The sequence below is a fragment of the Neodiprion lecontei genome, chromosome 3, assembly GCF_021901455.1.
Source record: "Neodiprion lecontei isolate iyNeoLeco1 chromosome 3, iyNeoLeco1.1, whole genome shotgun sequence".
Taxonomy (NCBI): Eukaryota; Metazoa; Arthropoda; class Insecta; order Hymenoptera; family Diprionidae; genus Neodiprion; species Neodiprion lecontei.
This window is the reverse complement of record NC_060262.1, coordinates 27,375,110-27,395,483: the sequence shown is the minus strand read 5'-3', so window position 1 is coordinate 27,395,483 and position 20,374 is coordinate 27,375,110. Positions and strand designations below refer to the sequence as shown.

Below are 20,374 nucleotides of genomic sequence, written 5' to 3'. Positions count from 1 at the left end.
GGTCTACCGATGTACAAATTTGAAAAAATATATCTTAGGCTCAACCGGTAAAAATGTGAATTCTAACGCTCTTATAATGTCAATAATTGAAGGCACGTACGTAATAACAAGTGAAAGTCGCATTTCTCGCTATCTCTACGGTAGATGAAATTTAAGTCTATAGTTCGAAAACGCAAGTGTAAATTAAGAAGGCTGAGAAACACTGCGATGGGTTTAATGTGTTAACGAGGACAACTAGCTGGCTGGACGGTTATAGTAAAATGGTTTTAAACGGTGCAGCCCTCTAACCGAGTCAACGAGACAATAGAAATACTTAATTTCGTTCTCCGCGGATAACGATTATAATCTCACCAAAGTCAGCTGGGACGGTCTGTCGAGTTCCTTGATCCCCCGAGACTTGGACTAAGTAATTATTCCTCAGGTCAGGGGCCAACCGATCCCGGCTAACAAGGCCCCCTTGTGTATAACTTAGTTCTGGAAATGTATCTATGTACTTCGTGCGTGCGTATAACTCGCTCCAGAACACGAACTTGTTTTACTTATCAAGAAACTATAAGAAAGTCGAATTGAACGGTTTAGATACGACCAAAGTTTTCCGAATTACTAGACCGTAAACATCCGTGATCCGATAGAAAATTCACCAACTGGTAAACTTTCCTTCGAAATAGTTATAGCTATGGTATTTGATTCCTGTTTATTACAACCGTGCGTCTCCTCGGCTATCAAAGTATCGAAACTCTACAAGAAGGATCGTGTAATATCAACCATAAGATAACAAGCTGTAATATGATTCCACGAAGCGCGTGAACCAAAAGCGAACCGACGACGTTTCTTTGAACCGTCCTTTAAGAGCTTTTCTCTCCGCTTGAACACACGTTTTATACTTCAAGCCTCGCCTCGTGTTTCGAGCCATTTGTGAGGCAATTTTCGGTGAAGGAAACGTGAATATTTCCCATGTGTACAATGTGTATTACGCATGTTGAAAAATTTAATGGAACGTCGACGCAGCCAAAAATGTAACAACGGCAGATATAATACTCGATCAGTCGTTGCGAATTATCGGCAGGTGCCCGCAGTGACTAAAAATGTTACGTTTCAACACGAGAGCGAGAGAAGATTTGAGTCACGATTCAAAAACATCTCAAGCACGCGGTTCTATTTCGGCACGTGGCATTGTGACGACTGAGAATAAGTTACCCTGAGATTCCAAGTCTTGGTCAAAGGTCACGGGGTAGCAAATATTACATTATACTCTTCACCTGCTCGTTTCTTTTGAACGGATCTAACTTTGTACTGCTTGAAGTTACACCGGAGGGATTCCATATTCGGCTGTATTTACCTTCGCTTTTCATCGTGCGATACGAAATATATTTATAAATAAAATTTTCCATGCGATACGCTCATGCCAGTTTGGATTTAAGATCAGCTCGGAAATTTATTTCATTGTTTATTTTTTCGTGCACATGTGCACGCCGATAATACGTTGGAATAATACATTACGTAGTTGTACATATTGCGGGTTGAGTAACCACTATTTGATTATTTACAAATTACGCTATTTAAACATTTGCCTTGCACGTGCGCGAATGAAAAGGCACATAAGTATCTTTTCACACAATACAAGTATATCCATTATCCATGGATTTTCACGCGCACAGAAGTTTATAAAATTGGGTATCACATTCTCACTCAAATGCTTCGTTATTATGTATCTATGCTCACCTTTACTCTACCTGAATGTACGTTCAGTTACTAATGCTATTCTAATCATGTCTCATGTATACAATTTTCTTTCAGAATCTACGACACAGTTGCGTTGATTAAAAATTCGCTTAAGAATCTGAGTATCAGTTTTCCTAAACTTGATCTATACGCAGTAGAACCTCGATCATCTAAACCTACGTCGTCAACTACGGTCACCCGTTTTATCCACCCGACTATTATAAAAATAACGTACATAAAAATATATGCAGTAAAGTTATATGCTTCCATTACTTTGTACGATACTTCAAATTAGCGCTGATGCTTAGTTTAGGCCTGATACGAATTGATTTTGCAAACTATCGAGGTTCCACTGTACACAAAATTCAAATGTGTGTATTGCAGATGTCAGAATCATAATAAGGTGTATAATGCAATCGTGAATCGACTATCGAAAGGTTTAACTAAATCATCGATACATATGCAATGTAATATACAAATTGTCATGCTGGGGAAACTGTGGGCAATTATACATTGTATCAATTATGCAAATACTTTTCACCTCAAAATACGATTGATTGTGAAAGCGAAAGTAAACATTAATTATCGTTATTTTACCGCAAAGGGAAGATTCTATGAACAATATTGTGCTCTGAACTTTTTCTCCAATTCGCAAACACGAAGCTATAACAAAAACGAATTTATTTCACTGCAGAAATCCGAAAATATAATAAAAATGAATTCGAGTTGATTTCCATGTAAATGTTTTCCCAACACGACGAGACAAACTTTGAAGATAGTAGAAATAAAATGTCGAATCAGTTTTCGTAATGATATATGAAACATTGATCGTTTCATTAATTCTGCAAAATACATGAAAATTACACTTGTGGCAATTCAGGGAACGTGAAATTGTGTTGGATGGAGAGTTCGTTCGTTGGTATGAGGCCGGTGGACTCGCCGAAAACCCCGATCACCCTGACAACGGATGTGGAATGTTGTGCCGTATGCAATTCGACGCTAAACGAACCCTGCACCTGCATCGACACCGCGGTTTCCGGTCTTTTCTTGGACCTGACGCCGGATGATGGTCAGAGGATGTCGCCTTCGCCCTCCTCGCATCATCATCATCATCATCCTCACCATCGTGGTGAGTTACTCCTCGCATAGCGAAGTCCAAACGGGCGGGTTTCAATCGATTCGACTACTTTATCAGACCGTTTTCTATATTCCGTTGGTATCTTTCTTTTCCGATGTAACTTGATCGCACAGTCGAGAAGTCACGTAACGCCGAGGAAAACATTTGTCGCATAATTTTGCCGTGTTTGGTCACGTTACCAATTAATTTTTCATCGTTACGAAAGTTGTTCTTTTTTTTTCTCTCTTCAAGTAGATTTTATTTTTGTACTCAAAATTCAGGGGGTGGATGGAGAACGAGGAACGAATAAACACGGTGTAGCGCAGTTAAAATTGTTTTAATCAGATCTCGTTCGTTGTCTCTACACCAGTACCATATAACGAAGTAACTAATAGCAAAATTGCACAGTTCAAAGCCTCGAATCCTCACTTTCCTCGAGTCCATTAAAATTCGATACGTATTGAAGCACAAAATTACCAACTACAAACTGTAAATTCGCACTGCAACTGGCCGAAACTATTACTTCAAAGAATCGTGAAAACGGGGAAACAAGCCGATATAGTCCAATTTTCCATCCAACTTTTACATCATCAACTATCATTGGAGTATTCAAAACAATAATAAAATTCCGAAGTATGCTTTGAAGAAAATACGCAAAAAAGAAGCGCCTGTAGGATACGGTCGGATTTTTAGTAAACCCCGAAAGGTCGACGACCATCGAAAAGCACACGGACCTAAAATTCTGCCCATCTTTTCCTCCCGTCCAAATTGCTTCGTGTACAGTTTCCCGGCGTTACAATCTTCGCCTTTACAACTTATACCAACCCATGCAGTGCCACTATGGCTTCTTCTCGTGCAAAACCGAACCCCCAACGACTTTCATCCCCTGGCGAGTGAGCAAATCGATATTTCTCGGTGTTACGGCGCCCTGAATCCCTCTACCTGTACCAATACCGTCGGGGCGACTGTCGGGCAGGTGATGCGATCCTCAAATTGCAAAAATTGCTTCCGGTCACAATTGCATCACGCGATTGACGCGTTTTACTGCTGCATTTACAATTTTGCAAGGTTTAATTTTATCCAGATAATAGTTGGAATGTCGCCTGGGCATCCTGCTTACTTTTCTTCCTATTTTTCTTTCGTCTTTTTTCCGCGATTTGTTACATATACGCATGCTATTATACAAGTCGTTTGATTGTACATTACCGTAACGTAATTTATCGTGATTGATAATTTTTGCTGATATTCCTTAAATTTATCCATATCAGATGCGCGTATCGAAATGTTCGGACATTTTAAATTTCTTCCTTATATCGATTACACCGCGCGGTTATGAAAGCAATATACTATCGATTTTTATTGATTAACGCAGCCGTATTTTCCGTTGGTGCGAGTAACGACATGATGATAATCTTAATCACTATAACGTATTTATGTACATATATTACATTATAGCCAGTACAATATTAATTAAGTATGGGGAATGGGTTTTATAACTTTCAAAGGAGAAGAAAGATTGTTTTTTTTCTTGTGTTTTTTTTTTTTTATTCATTCATTCATCTTTCTTCTTTTTTTTTCAATCATTTCCCCAAACCTCTGCCCATCGCAAAATTTTATCACATGCAGCTAAATTATATATGTTTACAAACTATAATAATGTATATCTATACGTGTTATTAGATACGACCATATCATATGCAATACATTGACAAAGACATGAAACCTAACACTAAAAGCAGTATATACAAATTTTGAAGAAAAAAAAAAAAAAATTCCTTTCCGTAGATTTTAGCAATCGTAAATAGTGTTAAAATTAGTAAAAAAAAAAAAAAAAAATTGGCTGTAAATAGGTGCTCGAAATCGTGCAGATTATTATGCTCATCGGTATAGGATAGGTGCACACAATGATATAAATATCCTCAATTGTACATAAATATCGTCAAAGGATAAGTGAAAAAAATAAAAAAAAAAAATAAATAAAAAACTGTTCAAAAACGCGAAAAGATAAGATTTTCGTAGAAAATTTACTCTGAAAGAAAAACAACAACACAGCTGAAATTTATATATCGGTCGGATCTGATGTAATATATCGTATAGTGTATTATATTATGCTTACCTACAAATATAACGTCGAGATTAATACCAATAATGGAACGACAAAATTACAAATTCGTCATGACAAGTCAAATTAACAATTAATTTATACGTTACAAGAGAATATAACGGTATTTAGAAATGAAAAAGAGCAGTGAGAACGTTATAGAATATAACATGACGTAACGTCGACGCTTTTGCGTAGTGTATTTTCTTATAATTACTACACTCGTCCCAGTTTATTTCACCAGGCCAATGACCCAGTGTTGTCTTTGATGCATCGTTGCACGTAGTCGATGCACAAAAATAGTGGTTTTATTAAATTTTTTCTTTTTATTTTTTCCCCCTCTATTGTCCTATCGGACGTAACGTGAGACGATTATGGACGACGCCCATCGCGCACCCGACATAATTGTCCAATAACACTCCTCAACTCGACCAACTGACCTGTCTGTTGTGTGATTATAGTGAGTCCAACGTAATTTTAGAGCCCATTGGCGTTGCGACCCGTGTAAAAATTGACCATGTTTTGCTCCGAATAAAAAACTAACAGTAAGCATCGAGTAGCGAGGAACAAAAGAAATTGAATAAAATTTAATAAAACTTTGGCAAGGACAAAGAAAAGGATTGAAACAAATTTGAGAAACTCTGCCATCGACACTGTCATTCCATATGTAAATTATTTTCGGGTTTTTCAAAGTTTCACGCGATATTTCACTCCCGGGTTATACCTATAACTGTTGCTCATTACTCGTCGATCGAATCATCTGTACATTTGACAAATTCCCCAAATTCCCCAAAATTCTTGTTCTTTCTTTTGACGATTCAATGTCATTCGCGAAAGATGATGATCGTGTTTTAGGTATACATACATATATACTACTTCTTTTGTTGTATAATCTTATTTAGTATTTCATAGATTGTGTTTTATGTACGTTTAGACTGTAAAATTTCTCCGCTATTATCTTGACGTATACATATAATATTATACATATTATAACACACTGACCTTATTACCGTGTTGCAGATATGTTATTAAATGATAGGTATATATTATTTTAATTTTGCTTCATTAGTTTTGAAACTTGTGTACCTATACGCATACCTTCGCATGTATCGTTTAAAAGATACATAGGCATGCGCGCATAAAATAATATTGGCCTTTTAATTTATTCTACACGCAAATAACTTATCGGTGCAATTTCAAATACGGATAATTTCATCCTTTCTTCTCAACTCCACGCACGTCAGTTTCAAAACTAATGTGCAACTTTTAAGTATTCTGTACTTATTGTCAGATATTCATTTATCATTTTCTGTAGATGTTATACCTTTAAAAATAAATTATTGTTTGTATTCCGCGACGTTTCATTTATTGTTTTATTATTTCTTCCTATTTTGTTCTCCCATATGTATGTTGTATGATTTCTTTAGTTTTGCAGACACGGTAAGTGGCCTCTTATATTTACTTTTCTTATTTAAATCATCCCCACTGTACGAAGTATCATTTACGTTGGCAGAACATTTGTATTTACTTATTTCTTTTCTTTTATTTGTTCGTTTCCATTTTTTGTTTTCTTGACACATCTGTAAAAATCACACAACCTCAATGTGGAAAGACATTAAACAAACATCACCCAACGAGTCAAAGCTATTATACACTTGTAATCATTATCACTCCGGGCGTGGTGGTATAACGTAGGTATTTATTCAGTCGTAAAAACCGTGTGAATCATCACGATGAACTTGATCGCGTGTATTCTTTATTCGGCACCTGATACACAGGTGAGGTAATCGAACATAATGTATATTCAAGCCATTTAACGTTGAATTTATTGTATTATTATTCCTTACTACAAAAAAAAAAAAAAACGTTCAAGCTGGCGACAATTTTGCTCAAATAAATCCCTGACTATTCCCGTTTTTCTCACTCCGTTGCCATCATGGAACTGTATCGCCCCAGTAGATCGCTTTCTCCCGTGCAGTTACAATGGTAGACTTTATTCGGATCTAGGCACCCTTTAGTATTCTTCGTTTAAAAGCTACAATCACAGTTTACTCATCTCCAGAATTCGAAGGTATACTTAAAACAACCAGTCAAGTACATTGAAAAGGTTCATGAATTGCCCAATTGATGTACCTACCTACAATAATATTCGACAGGAATTTACTTTTGGGAAATTTTGTACGTAAGCGATCATGCGACAAAATTACAATTTTACCGCAATTTTCATATGGTGTCAGATGTACCAAGAAATCAATGTCCCTCAAATTTTAGACCCCCTACTGATGTAACTATTTATGAGAAACAATTGGGCTCATTTTTCCATCAAATTTTTACTCTCAGATCTCTAGCAATTACCGACATCCAAGAGAAAATATTTCCCGTAGTATTTTGTTATGTGATAAATTCTAATCTTTTCCAAATGTGAGGTCCAGCCACAGCCATAAAAAAGGTAAAAAAATTATGTGTATGGTTCCATCGTGAAGTTGGGAATTTTTCCGTGCGAATTTCAGATTTTTGAGGTCGAAGGACCATGAGACTTGAAAGACGAATTTTGAGTTGAAATTGCGTAAATACAAGAAATATGTTTTATTATTAGCTCACAGGGTTAAAAATAAAACTTTTTCCCACAAAATATTCAATCGGTCATGTTTTTTCTCGGCACCCGTAAGTGCTAAAATTGCAAAAATTTAACGTAGAAACGAATGAACGATCCGTTTCTCGTTAACGGTCAGGCCTGTAAGTCTAAAATTTAAGGATTGTTCATATCTTGGTGCACCTGATAATATCGCATGTATGAAAATTTCAACACCTCGTCGCTTTCACCTATAATAACTGACGGAATTGCTCTTATTTGTATAAATTATAACCGAAGACTAAATCGTTATCAATTCTCTTCATCATTGAAACTGTAATTGACTGTAAAATTCGATGGCTAAAATTGATTATGGAGAAAGGATGAACCAAGTAAATTTTCGGATTTCTAATCACGAATATTCGTTGGGGGGGATGGTGGGTGATTTTTGAAAACTGCTAGGATCAGGATCAGGGCATAGTGAGACGGAGGAGGCTATGGCGGCGGCAGCTCTTTTGCGGAACAAACCAAGCCCAGGGTCGACCACCCTGGAGGACGTCCTCGACTCCCTCCTCGGCCTGCCCCCCGCCTCTCGCACCCCAAGCCCCGGCCCTGGTCCCACCCGCCGATCCACCGCTGCCGGGAAGAGCTGCAGCACCCTTCGCCAAGACCTCCAAGGTAGGAGGACTATGTAAGTTTTGTTCAATTTGACAACCGTCATTGTATCATAAATCATTGAAAGTAATCTCACGAGTTTAACACCGATGAACGATGATGATGATGATGATGATGATGATGATGATGATGATGAAAGGTTATCGTTATTATTTCAATTTTGGCACACGAAAAAGAATTATCGTGTTTAATTCGCACGTTGTCCATATTCGATGAAAAACCGCATTACCTGCTTTATTTTTACAATGATCGTCAATCTTTCAAGATGTATCCGGTGTATTCTCTGGTCAAAAAAGGTACGATGAAGCAATATGATGAAATTGCGTTTTCGAAGGTGCAAACACGAAGTCAATCGAGTTGAATTTGACCCACTCTTTGATGCATGGCGTGCCGTATTTGGCACATTGGAAATTGCGACTATTTTTTAAAATACGCTCGTGGATTTCAATTGAATCGAAAAACTAAATTTATCAAACCTAGCAATTTTTTCACATATTCTGAGCGGGGGGAAATGTTTTGGTGATGAAAAAAACAACGCTTTCTTCAAGTGAAGTGGATAGATAAAAGAAACGGTTAAAATCATTTTTCTCAAATACGAAATGAAAGAAAAAAAATATGAATATCGCATTGGCTTGTTATTTTTTTCTCCTAAATTTGTTCAGTTTCTTTTTGTGTCGTTTGTTTAAATATTTCTACGACAATGAAAGCTCTATATATCTGTTCTTTTTCTCATATTCGGTTTCTCCGCGGTTAACATAAAAATCTCAAGTTTCAGTACACGAGAATATACACAAACGTCATGAATAATTGTTTGATATACTGGCTAGAAAAAATAACAAAAAAAAATTACAAAATAACTGTGTGATCTACCTGAAATTTCCAGTAGATTTGTTCCCACGTTAAAAGGATATTGTTCCAACCAAATTCAACTCTGTTAACTTGATTGTTAATTGATCGTTCTAAACCGTTTTCTCATATCTAATACCACGAGACTTTTTTCACTGGTCAGCAGCACCACCGATAGATACAAAAATCGGTAAACTAACAATAAAAGCGACAGGCATATCTTAAAAAAAATGTAGGAAGAGTAAACCGCAGGGCAAGGTGTTAATCGAGGCGCTCCTTTGTGAAACAGACATAACAAGGGAGGCGATCGCGTGCGAGAGAGGACGGAATGAAACTTAGCATGTTGGAAAGCCGAGTCCTGTCCGACCTGTTCGCTTTTCTGCCTTAGAGTCCGCTAGCACGATGCTCGAGGCAGATCAGTTGGGGGATTCGACGCCGTCGTACTTCGCCCAGGGTGGTCAGCTTCAGACCCGTCGTAAAAGCGAAGGCAGTGACTCTCTGCCCCCGAGGAACGCGGCGACATCTTCAAGCCTGCGGAACCGTCGCGTGTCCTTCGACAACGCCCAAGAATCACCGGAGAACACCAACCACTACCACCACCATCATCAGCATCAGCAGCAGCATCAGCAGCAGCAGCAGCAACAGCAGCAGCAACACGACAGGACGACGGTGCGTTGCCGATACGGGAAATGCACGAACTCGACCTCAGCCGGCGAAGCACGCAGGAGTTACAAGACCTGCCATAATTGCTCGTACGCTTATTGCTCTCGAGAATGTCGCAGGGCGCACTGGGAACGGCACAGACGGACGTGTCTTTACTCGAGGGCTGGAACTCTGTGCCGGCAGGTGTTGTCCTCGGCGAAACAGGACGGACACAGTCTTCAGCACGTCTCGAACCTGGCGCGTCGAGGATACGCGTCCCACGGTCGGGGTGCCGTAAAGTGTTTCTTCACGAGCCCGGAATCGGCCGAGAAATTCATCAGCAACGGGTTCATCGACCTCGGTGAGCCGATCTACGTACGGTGGTCGGACCTCCTCCCGAGCGAGATGGGAACCGAGCTTCACGCCGAGTTAATGAGGCTCTGCAAGTCGTACAACCCGGAGACGAGGCTTGTCCTCTACGTCGCTGTTTGCGTCGTAAGCGAGGTACCGACCTCGGGCGCTGTCAAGTGGGAACGCCAGCTCGTCTCGAAGTGTGCCAAAGTTCGGCTCGCCGGATGCTGCAGGGAGCTTACGACCTCCGGCAACACCCAGCAGCCCCAGAGGCAGTCCTCGCCGTGCAACATCACCCGAGATATGGACTCACCGGAGACTCTCGTCCTCACCTCCTTCCCCGGCAGCAATGGTCAGAACACTCCGCAACGAGCCAGGGAAATAAGCTTCACCAATATCCAGAGGCAGCTCAGACTCAGGGGCGTCTCTTTGCGGAGACACTTTCCACAGGTTTACAAAAAGCTTTGCTCATACGTCGACGGCTCCGTCGACAAGTTCGCACCCGTCACTATTTATCCCCGTGATCAGGCCTCGGGCAAGAGCTTCATGTGCATCATTATGCTCGACGCCGAACCTGAACGACTTCAACTTCTGCCTACCGACTCTTCTAGGGTCAGGACGGTGGACATCAGCATAGAGCAGGAGTGAAGCGAGTTTCAAGGTATTCGGAAGAGTGGATATTGCACCCTTTGAATGACAATTAATTGATCGCTCTAGCTTTCAGAGATTTCGTATCTCGGATCAAATATCATTCTCATGGGGAATTAATTCATTTTTCAGACGATACAGTCCAAAGTGTTTAAAACTAACGTTGAGTAATTCGTTTTCGTTCACTGGACGTGATTGGAGATTCAATGGGGCCGTTGTATCAGATTCGAATCGTAATATCAAATAACAGTAGTATGGTTAATGAAGATTACTAAACATTCCATACCTCAACGTGAGAGCCGTGCGATCAGACTTTAGTCTCCCAGTTTACAATATATCATCAGCAAACGTGAGAGAAAAATTCTTCGACTTGAGCACCTTTTGTGCTAATTACGTGGAATGGAGACTTATCCATGTATGACAATGGATACGCGACAATAATTTGGCTTTCGGCTCAGCGCAGACAAACGATTATTAATTAACAGTGAAAATTTGAATGCATGCAGCGGTTCTAACGAAAATATTAGCATGTGAAAAATGAACCGTAATTTTCATTCTGATCAACTGAAGCAATCTTGTGACATGTAGTTCACTGAATTACATTCACGCAAATCGACTGAACGGCTGATCGGAACAACAATTTAAGTTTATCAATTTTGCATTTAAATAACTTGAATACCGGGAAATTTTTCCCACCAGAATGTGCCAATAACGAAACTCTTCACCCTCCCTTTGAAGTCAAAGGCATCTAATCCAGCATTATTTACGGGTCTGCGAACTGCAAAGTTTTATTTCTTTTTGGTTGCGTCGCATTTGACTAATTATAAGTATGCGTTATAATTTCAGTCGTAGGATTAATTCTTCGCCGAGTGGAACTGATGCCCAATGAGAGCAAATTACAAGTCCAATATTATCCAAATAATTACAATCACGCAAATCGGTCGTGTATCGTAATACCTGTTTCAATCGAAATTACGAATTACACAGTGTTCATAGGGATTTATAAACCTTGCGGCATAAGACCCTATAAATCGGATGATAATTTGATTGAGCTTATAACACAGTAAACTGTCGGCAAGCAAAAGAAAGCAGATGATTTGCTCAATTGAAAATTTTGCTCTCTGTAAACATAATTACGGCGCAACCGATTCTCTCTGTCTGCATAACATTCAAAGTTTTCGAGATCAGAGAAACTCTGTAAGTGATATCTAACTGCAGGAAGGACACGCGAAAAATTTTATAAACTCTTGAAGGCTAGTTTATAGCATTTTTCAACACCCTAAATCGACAATTTGCTTAGGGGAATATTAATTGTAGCTTGGCTTCAAATATGCCTTGCTGTTTTCTGCGTTTTATTTCACCTGTATAGTACTTGGACGTTGGGACTTGGTTTCATTAAATGCTGATTCAGCCAGTGGAACAAGTAATATAGGTACAGACGAAAATCGTCTCTATGATTTACCGTGTGATGCTCACGTTATGAAAGTATCGTGATGTGATTACGCTGCGGGTGTTGAATAGACAATTATATTATCATTACTTAGTATAATAACCATTGCAAGATAACGATTATTCTTATATGCCAGATCTATTGAAACCTTAATAAATATTAAATTGTGCTTGACATAAAAAACAAATTGTATTGAATTATGAAGAGTTGATAGGTAATGCTACTTACACAGAGTTTATTTGTAAAAAGGTTTAATTAATAAATAACGTTCATCTACTTGAGTGGTATATTTATCAAATTTGATTTGCAAACGTTCTGTGCCACGCCGCGAATTTAGAGCTATCTTGTTGTCGATTGCACGTAATGATTTGCTGCGTCGAATGCATGCATTGCGATTCCCCTAACGCAATTCACAATACGACAACAGCGTATCAAATTAAGTTGCGATCTTACGAAGAATATATTATAATATACCGTGGTTATGGTCTTTGTATAAAAAATATCCACATTATTGAATACTGTTGAAGTTCTTTGTAGTTCCTCTATCTATCGACAAGATGACGTTGGACGTATTAAAATTATGTACCTATACTATAACTATGATTAATTATTTTATCCAAATGTTAAAGCATCGCATTACTTATACATGTATGTATATACGTATATATATACATATATTATATTATAGTGCAAAATACCTACATACACGGGCTATCTATACGTACCTATGTATGATGAAAAAATTCATGTTGTGTCAGCCGCGCTCTCGATATATGCAACTCGTAAATAATTCTAGAAAGTATTATTATAATCATAAGTATGTATAATATGGGTTCGTATTATACAATTTAATCAACGATTGAAATTCCTCATAAACTATACAGTTACGTACTTGTTTCACGTTTAAACATTAGACGGACTATACAAAAATGTTTTTTCCAGCGATGATTTTTATCTCTGTCGAATATAATTATAACAAGACGATATATATACATGTTATACATAGAATTCGCTTCTTTTAGATTATTATACATCAGGATTAGGCGATTCAATATGACATACATAGTATATTAAAATATTAAATAAACTGCGTTTGAGCCCCGCAATACGAACGTATAAAATTTTCTATATAAAAAATGATGTAAATATATCTTCGAAAACGATAAGAAATTTAGCACTCATCGCTTTAAGGAAGTTTTAATCACTAGTGAATAATCAATAAAACCTCGTGAACCATACATAAGTCACCACAAACGGCTGAGGTATACGTATTAATAGCCGTCATCATTTACTCATAAATGTTAAGCATATTCCCCTGTATAATGTGTCAAGTATTATACGGCAAATTGAAATTCCACGAATTGGACCATTTTTTTTTTTCCAACTAATCCACGGTGAAAACTTTTCGTATAAATTTCGATCTCTGCATCCACACTCTACGAGAAACTTACGATTGCAGAAATCTGTAAACTTGTAACACTTTGTACAAGAAATATTGCAGTTACATTCGCAATCAGAGAAATTCTCCGCTTAATTTCAAGATTAACTCCTGGGCTATAATACATTCCTGATTGATATATTTTCCATCTTATTTTTAAAACTTACTATAAAATTGTATGAGTTTCTACAATTCTACGTAAGATTTCTTTATTTTTCTGAGGTTTAATTTACGTTACCAATAATTTTTCCGTGTCGGCGAGGACATTTAATAAACCACGATGCATGCCTCATTTGTCTGAATTATGAGTTAAAAAAAACAGTTGCAAATTGGGTTTTCAATTTTTGCTCAAGTTTTGCATTGATCGATCCATTCACTGGTCAGTTTCACTTCTTCATGAGAGCCTTTTTGACTGATTTGAGGCCTATAGAATGAGCGAGAAACTGGTTTTGTAACTTCGTTAACGAGATCAATAAATCGTTGAATTTGGAAGAATCTGAATTGGCAAAGTTTTGCAGAGAAATCGTAATAGGAATTTGCAGAAAAAATATTCACCGAGGATTCGATCCTTTAAATTTACATTTTATATTTTTATAAATGCAACCGTTGGCTCAATAAAATAAATGAGTCAAATTATAGTTCGCTCTTTCGGAAATTCATACCAAATTATTAGCATATGCCTTTAGTCTTCATTTTACAAAATGTATGAACTCGCGTCACAAGTATATATACCATTCATCTTGAACCAAATGACTATGTGGAATTCACATGCTCAACGATCGACAAAGGCGTGTAAAAATACCTACTCCGACTTCTCACTATCCGATAATTACATAAACTAGACGATGCAGCGTTACAAGTCATAACATAAACGCTGGCATAATATAATAACTGAATAAATTAACCTGTGTGTGCCAAATGAGGAGCAAGCAGAAGGAGAAGAAACCAAAACTAAAAATCAAAAAACAAGTTTTTGGAAGTAGTTGTAATAAAAACTGTAGCTAAATTTGTTTATCAGTTTCATAAAAAGTTCACTGCATATTTATGACGTACCGGAGGGGTACGCTTTCAACAGGCGATAACAAATCACTATGATAATCATACTGTCGAAAACTGCAAGTAAACCATTACGTGCTAAATAAAGAATTCCCTGAAAAATAGTGGCAAACTAGTATACAGATTTTTCTATAGAAACCTTATAATGCGTATACCGTAAGAAACTCATTGAAAACTCATTGATAATAATCGAATTACAATCTGAAGTCCTTAAAATAAAACTACTGATAATACGAAGCTATTATTTTCACATATAAGAATACTATAGTTACATACTGTTCGCAATGATGCCACTCACGTTATTTTAATATATAACATTACGTCAAATTGTATTTATCGGTGCTATCAAGTGCAACCACTTTGTTCTTGCATCTATGTATGTCTCAATTTTCAAATAAAACTTTAATTTTATTAATATTATGTCCATAATATATGAAAATCATTATGGGTACTTGCCAGTTGACTTCATTTACCGCTAGATTAGGAATGAAAAATTACGCGAACAAACTTTAACGTTTGCTAAACAACAAAACATCGTTGAAACGTACAAGCAAATCAGTTAGGGTAGTCACATAAGTATAATTATTGACATCAAAATGAATCCGAAAATTTTATTATACGTTAAACACTGTGACTGAATTATTCTGCCTTTATTGTACGTGTGTAGCATTTTGGTATGTGGAAGGGTAGATTTTAAAATGTGCGACGAGCAAAAGTAGAATGAATTTATTGAATAAACTTCACTGCCGATGAAGTATTATCGACTATAATGAATATAATATTGAATATTTAATAAACAACTATTATTTATGATACAACTAACGTATAGCTCTACGAACTATAAAAATACAACACTAATCATCACGAGTATCAAAATGTAAAAGGTAATACATTTGTGGGGAAGATTCACGATTTCCGGAAACCTAATAATAAAGTCCATTTCACATATGTCGTCTAATTCGTATAGATAATTTGATAACTAATACTACAGGGTTTAGATAATTAAATAATTCTTGTGTTAGTATAAATCACTCATTCAGGCACTCTATTACTTTTCACTATCACTAAATCATTATCATTACTTTGATATTCATACTTAAAGCGAAATTCAGCTGCTTCGATGCTTAGTTTACTCAAGTCTGCCGTTCCACTCGAAAATCATAATAATACTGAAACAATGAAATCGATATATGAATCGCAAGTGTCCTCTCTTGTCCAATCTTTAAAACATTGTTTTATTTTGAAAAAGTAGCTGTACAGTTCCAATAACAAGATGCTTTCCACCAACAGGATTTGTCGAAAGCGGCCAGGTACCGGAACTGTCCATCTACTTGTACGTTTGCTTTACACAAATTAGAAAAAGACCAACCTCTTTATCCAATTCTGTTTGAGTTCGGACTTTTATTACTGGCAGGTTTTTCTGTAAATGGAATATAAATGTTTTTTTTTTTAAAGATTACAAGATAAAGTACGATTTATAGAATACATCCAATTTATGTCACTTCTTAGTCGATGTACTGTGTTCTACTCACAATGGCAGAAGTGGTCTCTCTACTGATGAGAGGATTAATGATAAAAGGCACCCCGTCAAGATCCGATGTTCCAGACATGGTAGCATATATAGAGCTACCAAGAGAAGACGTAGGTGGAGGACGTGGAGCAGGCCTGGTAGGCCTGATTTTCCCTGCACCAGGGCTAAGCACCTCGTAATCAGAGTCTCCGGTCTCATCTGGGTTTGATTTGACATTGGGATAAATTGAACCGTTTGGAGGTTTCGGAGAAAATTTTGGTTTTGGCGGCCTCTCTGGTGCTGGTCTGTGAGGTACACCCGCTGACGGATTTGGAGATACGTTTTGAAAAGAGCTGGAATTCAAATATTTCGAGATGTAGCTGATAATTCGTTTAATTGCACATCATGCACCTAATCTGATCACAGTCACTTACTTAATATTGGCATATGGCTGCAAAGAGCTGGAATTGTTGTTTGATATTTGACTCGTTTTGTAGCACACTGTAACTCCGTTTATTTCTCTGAAACAAAGGCGGCAAAATGAAGTTTGTGATTAATCTTAGAAATGCAACTATCTCGATTTGGCAGGAAGTTGCGCTATCAAATTAAGTTTTAAGTTTTAACTTGTTTTCACTTATCTGCGTAGTTATTTTCAGTGGGTGGAATAAAAACACTAATTAGCTACCGATAAATATTACAGATAGTAAGCTGCATTATCACGAAGCAGTGAATAAATATTTAATTTATGGATAAAAGTGTAAGTAGCTGAAGTCATTCTTCGTACACGGGAATATGAGCCCGATGGTGATTGTTGTGAATATTGATATTAGAAATAATTATACAAAGATTTTGTGAAATGAATTTATAATATATTCGTAAATATAACTAGTGATTGATCGTTAGAAACATTCATTAATGGAATTGTGATTGTTAAAAATTTCATATAAGTCGGTGTGGTAACTGAATTATTTTATCTTTGCATACAAACATAAATAAAATTGGGCACATAGCTTGAATGGGCATAAATCCTCAATATTACATTGTAAGCCTATCTATGATTGAGCAAAATACTCACCCAGCATAAGTAAAACCGGGTGGTGCTTTCTTGATGCGACTACATATAATGATATCAGTGACAGCTACGGAGCACAAATCTTTGTGCCTCACTTTGTAGCACAACTGTCGTTTCCGCCAAGCTTTTTGATCTGTAATTCAAAGTAATCGAGTACAAAATTTAGTCAGTGATTACAAATGCTTAAAATAAGAATATTCACCAATGTACCATCTGCAAGAGAGTGTACAGTGAAGTGTATCAATATTTGCTAAATTATCTAAAAGAATTAAAATTTTCGTTCACTGATGCATGTTTGAGTCATGAATTTTCAATTAGGCATTAAAAAAGTTACCGACCAGAATCAACAGTACGAGCAATCATCGAATATCCTTCTGGAGGTAAATCTCTTTCGTTAATAATAACAATGTTTTCTACAACGCAATCGGCTAATCCTTCAGTCTTGGAAAGGCAGATATATCGACCCTTTCTTTTGATAAACAACCCACTCTCTCTCCATAAGTCAGCATCAGAGTCTTGATCATAAGTTCTTGATACCTGAAATTAAAAAATTATAAACTTTAAAGTAAAAATTTCATCACCCATTGAGATTGAATACAAAGTCTGAGCACAGCTGGAATTCCGAATGATAATCACAGAGTCACATGTAATTGTGATTTATGTAATTTTGCATTTAGGGGATATTTCACTCTTATAATTTTTGATCGCATTACAAAAACTTTCAATTTTTCTCTACAATATAATGACAGTAATGCTACCTTTCTGCTTACAAGCAATCTACCAATTTACCAAGGCCTAAATGAAATGATCCAATGGAGGTGTAAAGGGACAGCTGTATACTAAATAACATTGTTAAAATACCCATATCATAAAATTTGAAAAAATTACCACAGTAAAGTTAGGTGGACACTTTTCAACATCTTCGACAATGCCAATGGCACTGATGGGTCGATCGTCAGGCAGCAACGAGGACAGTTGGCTCAGCATTTTGTTATTACTTTAATGCAACGCGTAGCTGTCTGAAACTTGTTTTAAAGTTATGACAATCAGCATTTTCACATGAATTATCAATACACTACACCGATTGTGCAACAACACTTGTGAGAATTTCATAATTGACTCTTCCATTTATCTCACAAGACTCGCTCGATTGACAACAAAGGACACCACAGATGATCAATAATGTATCAGCGACAGAAATACTAAGTAATGAATAAATAACTGAGGAATTGTGGAATGTAAATTGCTTTGGAATTACAAGATATTTGGATTAAACCTAATTATTTCTTTTTTTGCGTGTCACCTTACATTGATCGAGGTTACACTAACTGTACCACCTTACATGTCAATGAACTGAACTGATTGTGAGAGCTCTTAACAGACAAGGAGTGAAATTTTCCTGTTGCTGTTTCTGGGGAGTATAAAACAGTGTTTAAGGAGTTTTTTTATTATTATTCATAACAAGTCCTTAGTAACTATAACAAGAAAACGCCCTCAATTGCCATGGCAACAATCAAATGAACAAAGTAAAATTTCAGATCAGATAAACTTGCTGTAGGTGGAATGGGGAGGTTCGGTAATTAAAGTAAAAACTTATATTCGATTATTTAATCAGTCGATATGCTGACAAATAACCGCTACTTTACGAATAACTGATCGTGAGCCGTGATTGTAAACTGTAATTATTTTCGGTATATTTATAGATTGTGAGATATGTATGTACGAAAACCGCGGGCACGGTTTTATCTCGACTGCAGAAAGACCAAGGAGATTTTAGCGGCAGGTCTACAGCATTAGGTATAATCTATAAATAAATATCATGTAAGGAAGAATTTCTGTGTAAACTTACTCCACGATAATAAGTGCAAGGCGAGGATAAGATCTATTGGTCCAATGTCCGCATCTCCGACGATGTCTGGTACACACCCCTAGGTAATTGCCTGATTAATTTCAATTAGACGATCCGCCAATTTGCTTCTTAGAAATTCAAACACCACTAAGCAATTCAAACCATACCGAAATCTACAAAAACTAGGCTTATGCTACGACGGAACAATCGCATCTATTGAGCAATTCCGCTAACTAAGGGTCGTTCTGCTCAACTTCTGCCTTTGTGTTACTCAAATTGATCGGCACCCATGTTATAATTGGTCGGGTACCCCTTTCGTCGGATAAGATGAGGAACCGTGTTTCATCAAGTAAAAAATGGGGACGGGTTTTCACGCGAATGACATCACCTACACCTTACCCGTTGCCGTAAAACTGACGCACTGGTGTTCGATAAAAGTATACATCCATCCCTACCTCTACCATGTCCCACCGCCACCGCGGCCACGGCTGATACGGTGTGATACGTGCTAAACTGCTGCATCCATACGTGATACATACGATGCTCGCCGTGCGCAAGAAATCTAGAGTAGGAGAGCCAATGAAAGCTGCCGCACCGCGACGCGGGTGGGAGAGAGACGTGCCTAGTGCTGTCGCGATGAATGGTGTCATTAAATCTGACTTTCCGTAATGCATAACGCCAGAACTGCTGAACCAATTTTGATTCTTTTTTTTTTGTGAATAACTAAAACGTATAGCCAGGTCTTAGGCTATCTTTCGTTACAACTAGATCAGTAGTTTTGGACGTATAACGACATTTGCAAGCCAAGTCGAAACGGGATCATACACTTATGCCATACTCTTGCAAATGGAGGAAAGTTATCTACAAGAGTTTTCAGGGTCTGGATCAGCTCTACAAAAGAATTCCTGAACGCATGTTGTGACTAGGTTTAATAATTTTGCCACAAGAATCACTTAAAAATATTCACGGACGGAATCGCAACCGACTGCTAGTAGTTCATATGCGCCCGTATGTCGAAACGGTAGAAATCTGCGCCGTTCACGGATTGCTTGACCATGACCGCATAGCAGAATTTACACCCTTGAATTCCTGCTAATGGATTGCGCAATACAAAATATACGCATATGCATGAGTGCAATTCATTGATAAATTCATCGCTACCCCTTCTTTCAGTGCTGGTTTCCTATAGTTTCTCAGAAATTTAGAGAGCGTCTAACATCTCCTCATTTTGATGCCCTCTGACGGAATTCTCATCGGCTGGGCTGAAATCATAGTCAAAACTGTGGTAAAAAGCAAGGCAAAGGGTGTTAAGCAATACCAAGGAT

At 37.4% G+C, this 20,374-nt stretch overlaps 2 protein-coding genes across 8 annotated transcripts in view; one reads left to right on the top strand and one right to left on the bottom strand.

Moving 5' to 3' along the window:
- Window positions 1-17,490, top strand: part of LOC107219882 — an 83,543-nt gene extending 66,053 nt beyond the window's left edge. For 2 of the 6 annotated variants that reach the window (XM_046734719.1, XM_046734720.1), the window contains exons 9-11: window positions 2,603-2,851; window positions 7,975-8,190; window positions 9,422-17,490. In XM_046734719.1, coding sequence (XP_046590675.1) covers window positions 2,603-2,851; window positions 7,975-8,190; window positions 9,422-10,674 — 1,718 coding nt within the window. In that variant the 3' untranslated portion in view covers window positions 10,675-17,490. Of the gene's footprint in view, window positions 1-2,602; window positions 2,852-7,974; window positions 8,204-9,322 lie in introns of all 6 variants that reach the window. The other 4 variants (XM_046734723.1, XM_046734721.1, XM_046734722.1 and 1 more) reach the window with 4 other exon arrangements.
- Window positions 13,916-19,498, bottom strand: LOC107219898 (multivesicular body subunit 12B). 2 transcript variants are annotated; one of them, XM_015658252.2, is made up of 9 exons: window positions 19,217-19,498; window positions 19,050-19,128; window positions 18,089-18,225; window positions 17,539-17,737; window positions 17,204-17,333; window positions 16,563-16,649; window positions 16,151-16,481; window positions 15,988-16,038; window positions 13,916-15,787 (listed from the first exon to the last, which is right to left on the bottom strand). In XM_015658252.2, the coding sequence occupies exons 3-9, from the start codon at window positions 18,185-18,187 to the stop codon at window positions 15,752-15,754; spliced, it is 933 nt and encodes a 310-aa protein (XP_015513738.1). In that variant the 5' UTR covers window positions 18,188-18,225; window positions 19,050-19,128; window positions 19,217-19,498; the 3' UTR covers window positions 13,916-15,751. The 2 variants fall into 2 exon arrangements, with proteins under 2 accessions (XP_015513738.1, XP_015513737.1); XM_015658251.2 differs by having other exon boundaries at window positions 19,050-19,498.
- Window positions 19,499-20,374: the final 876 nt, after the last annotated feature.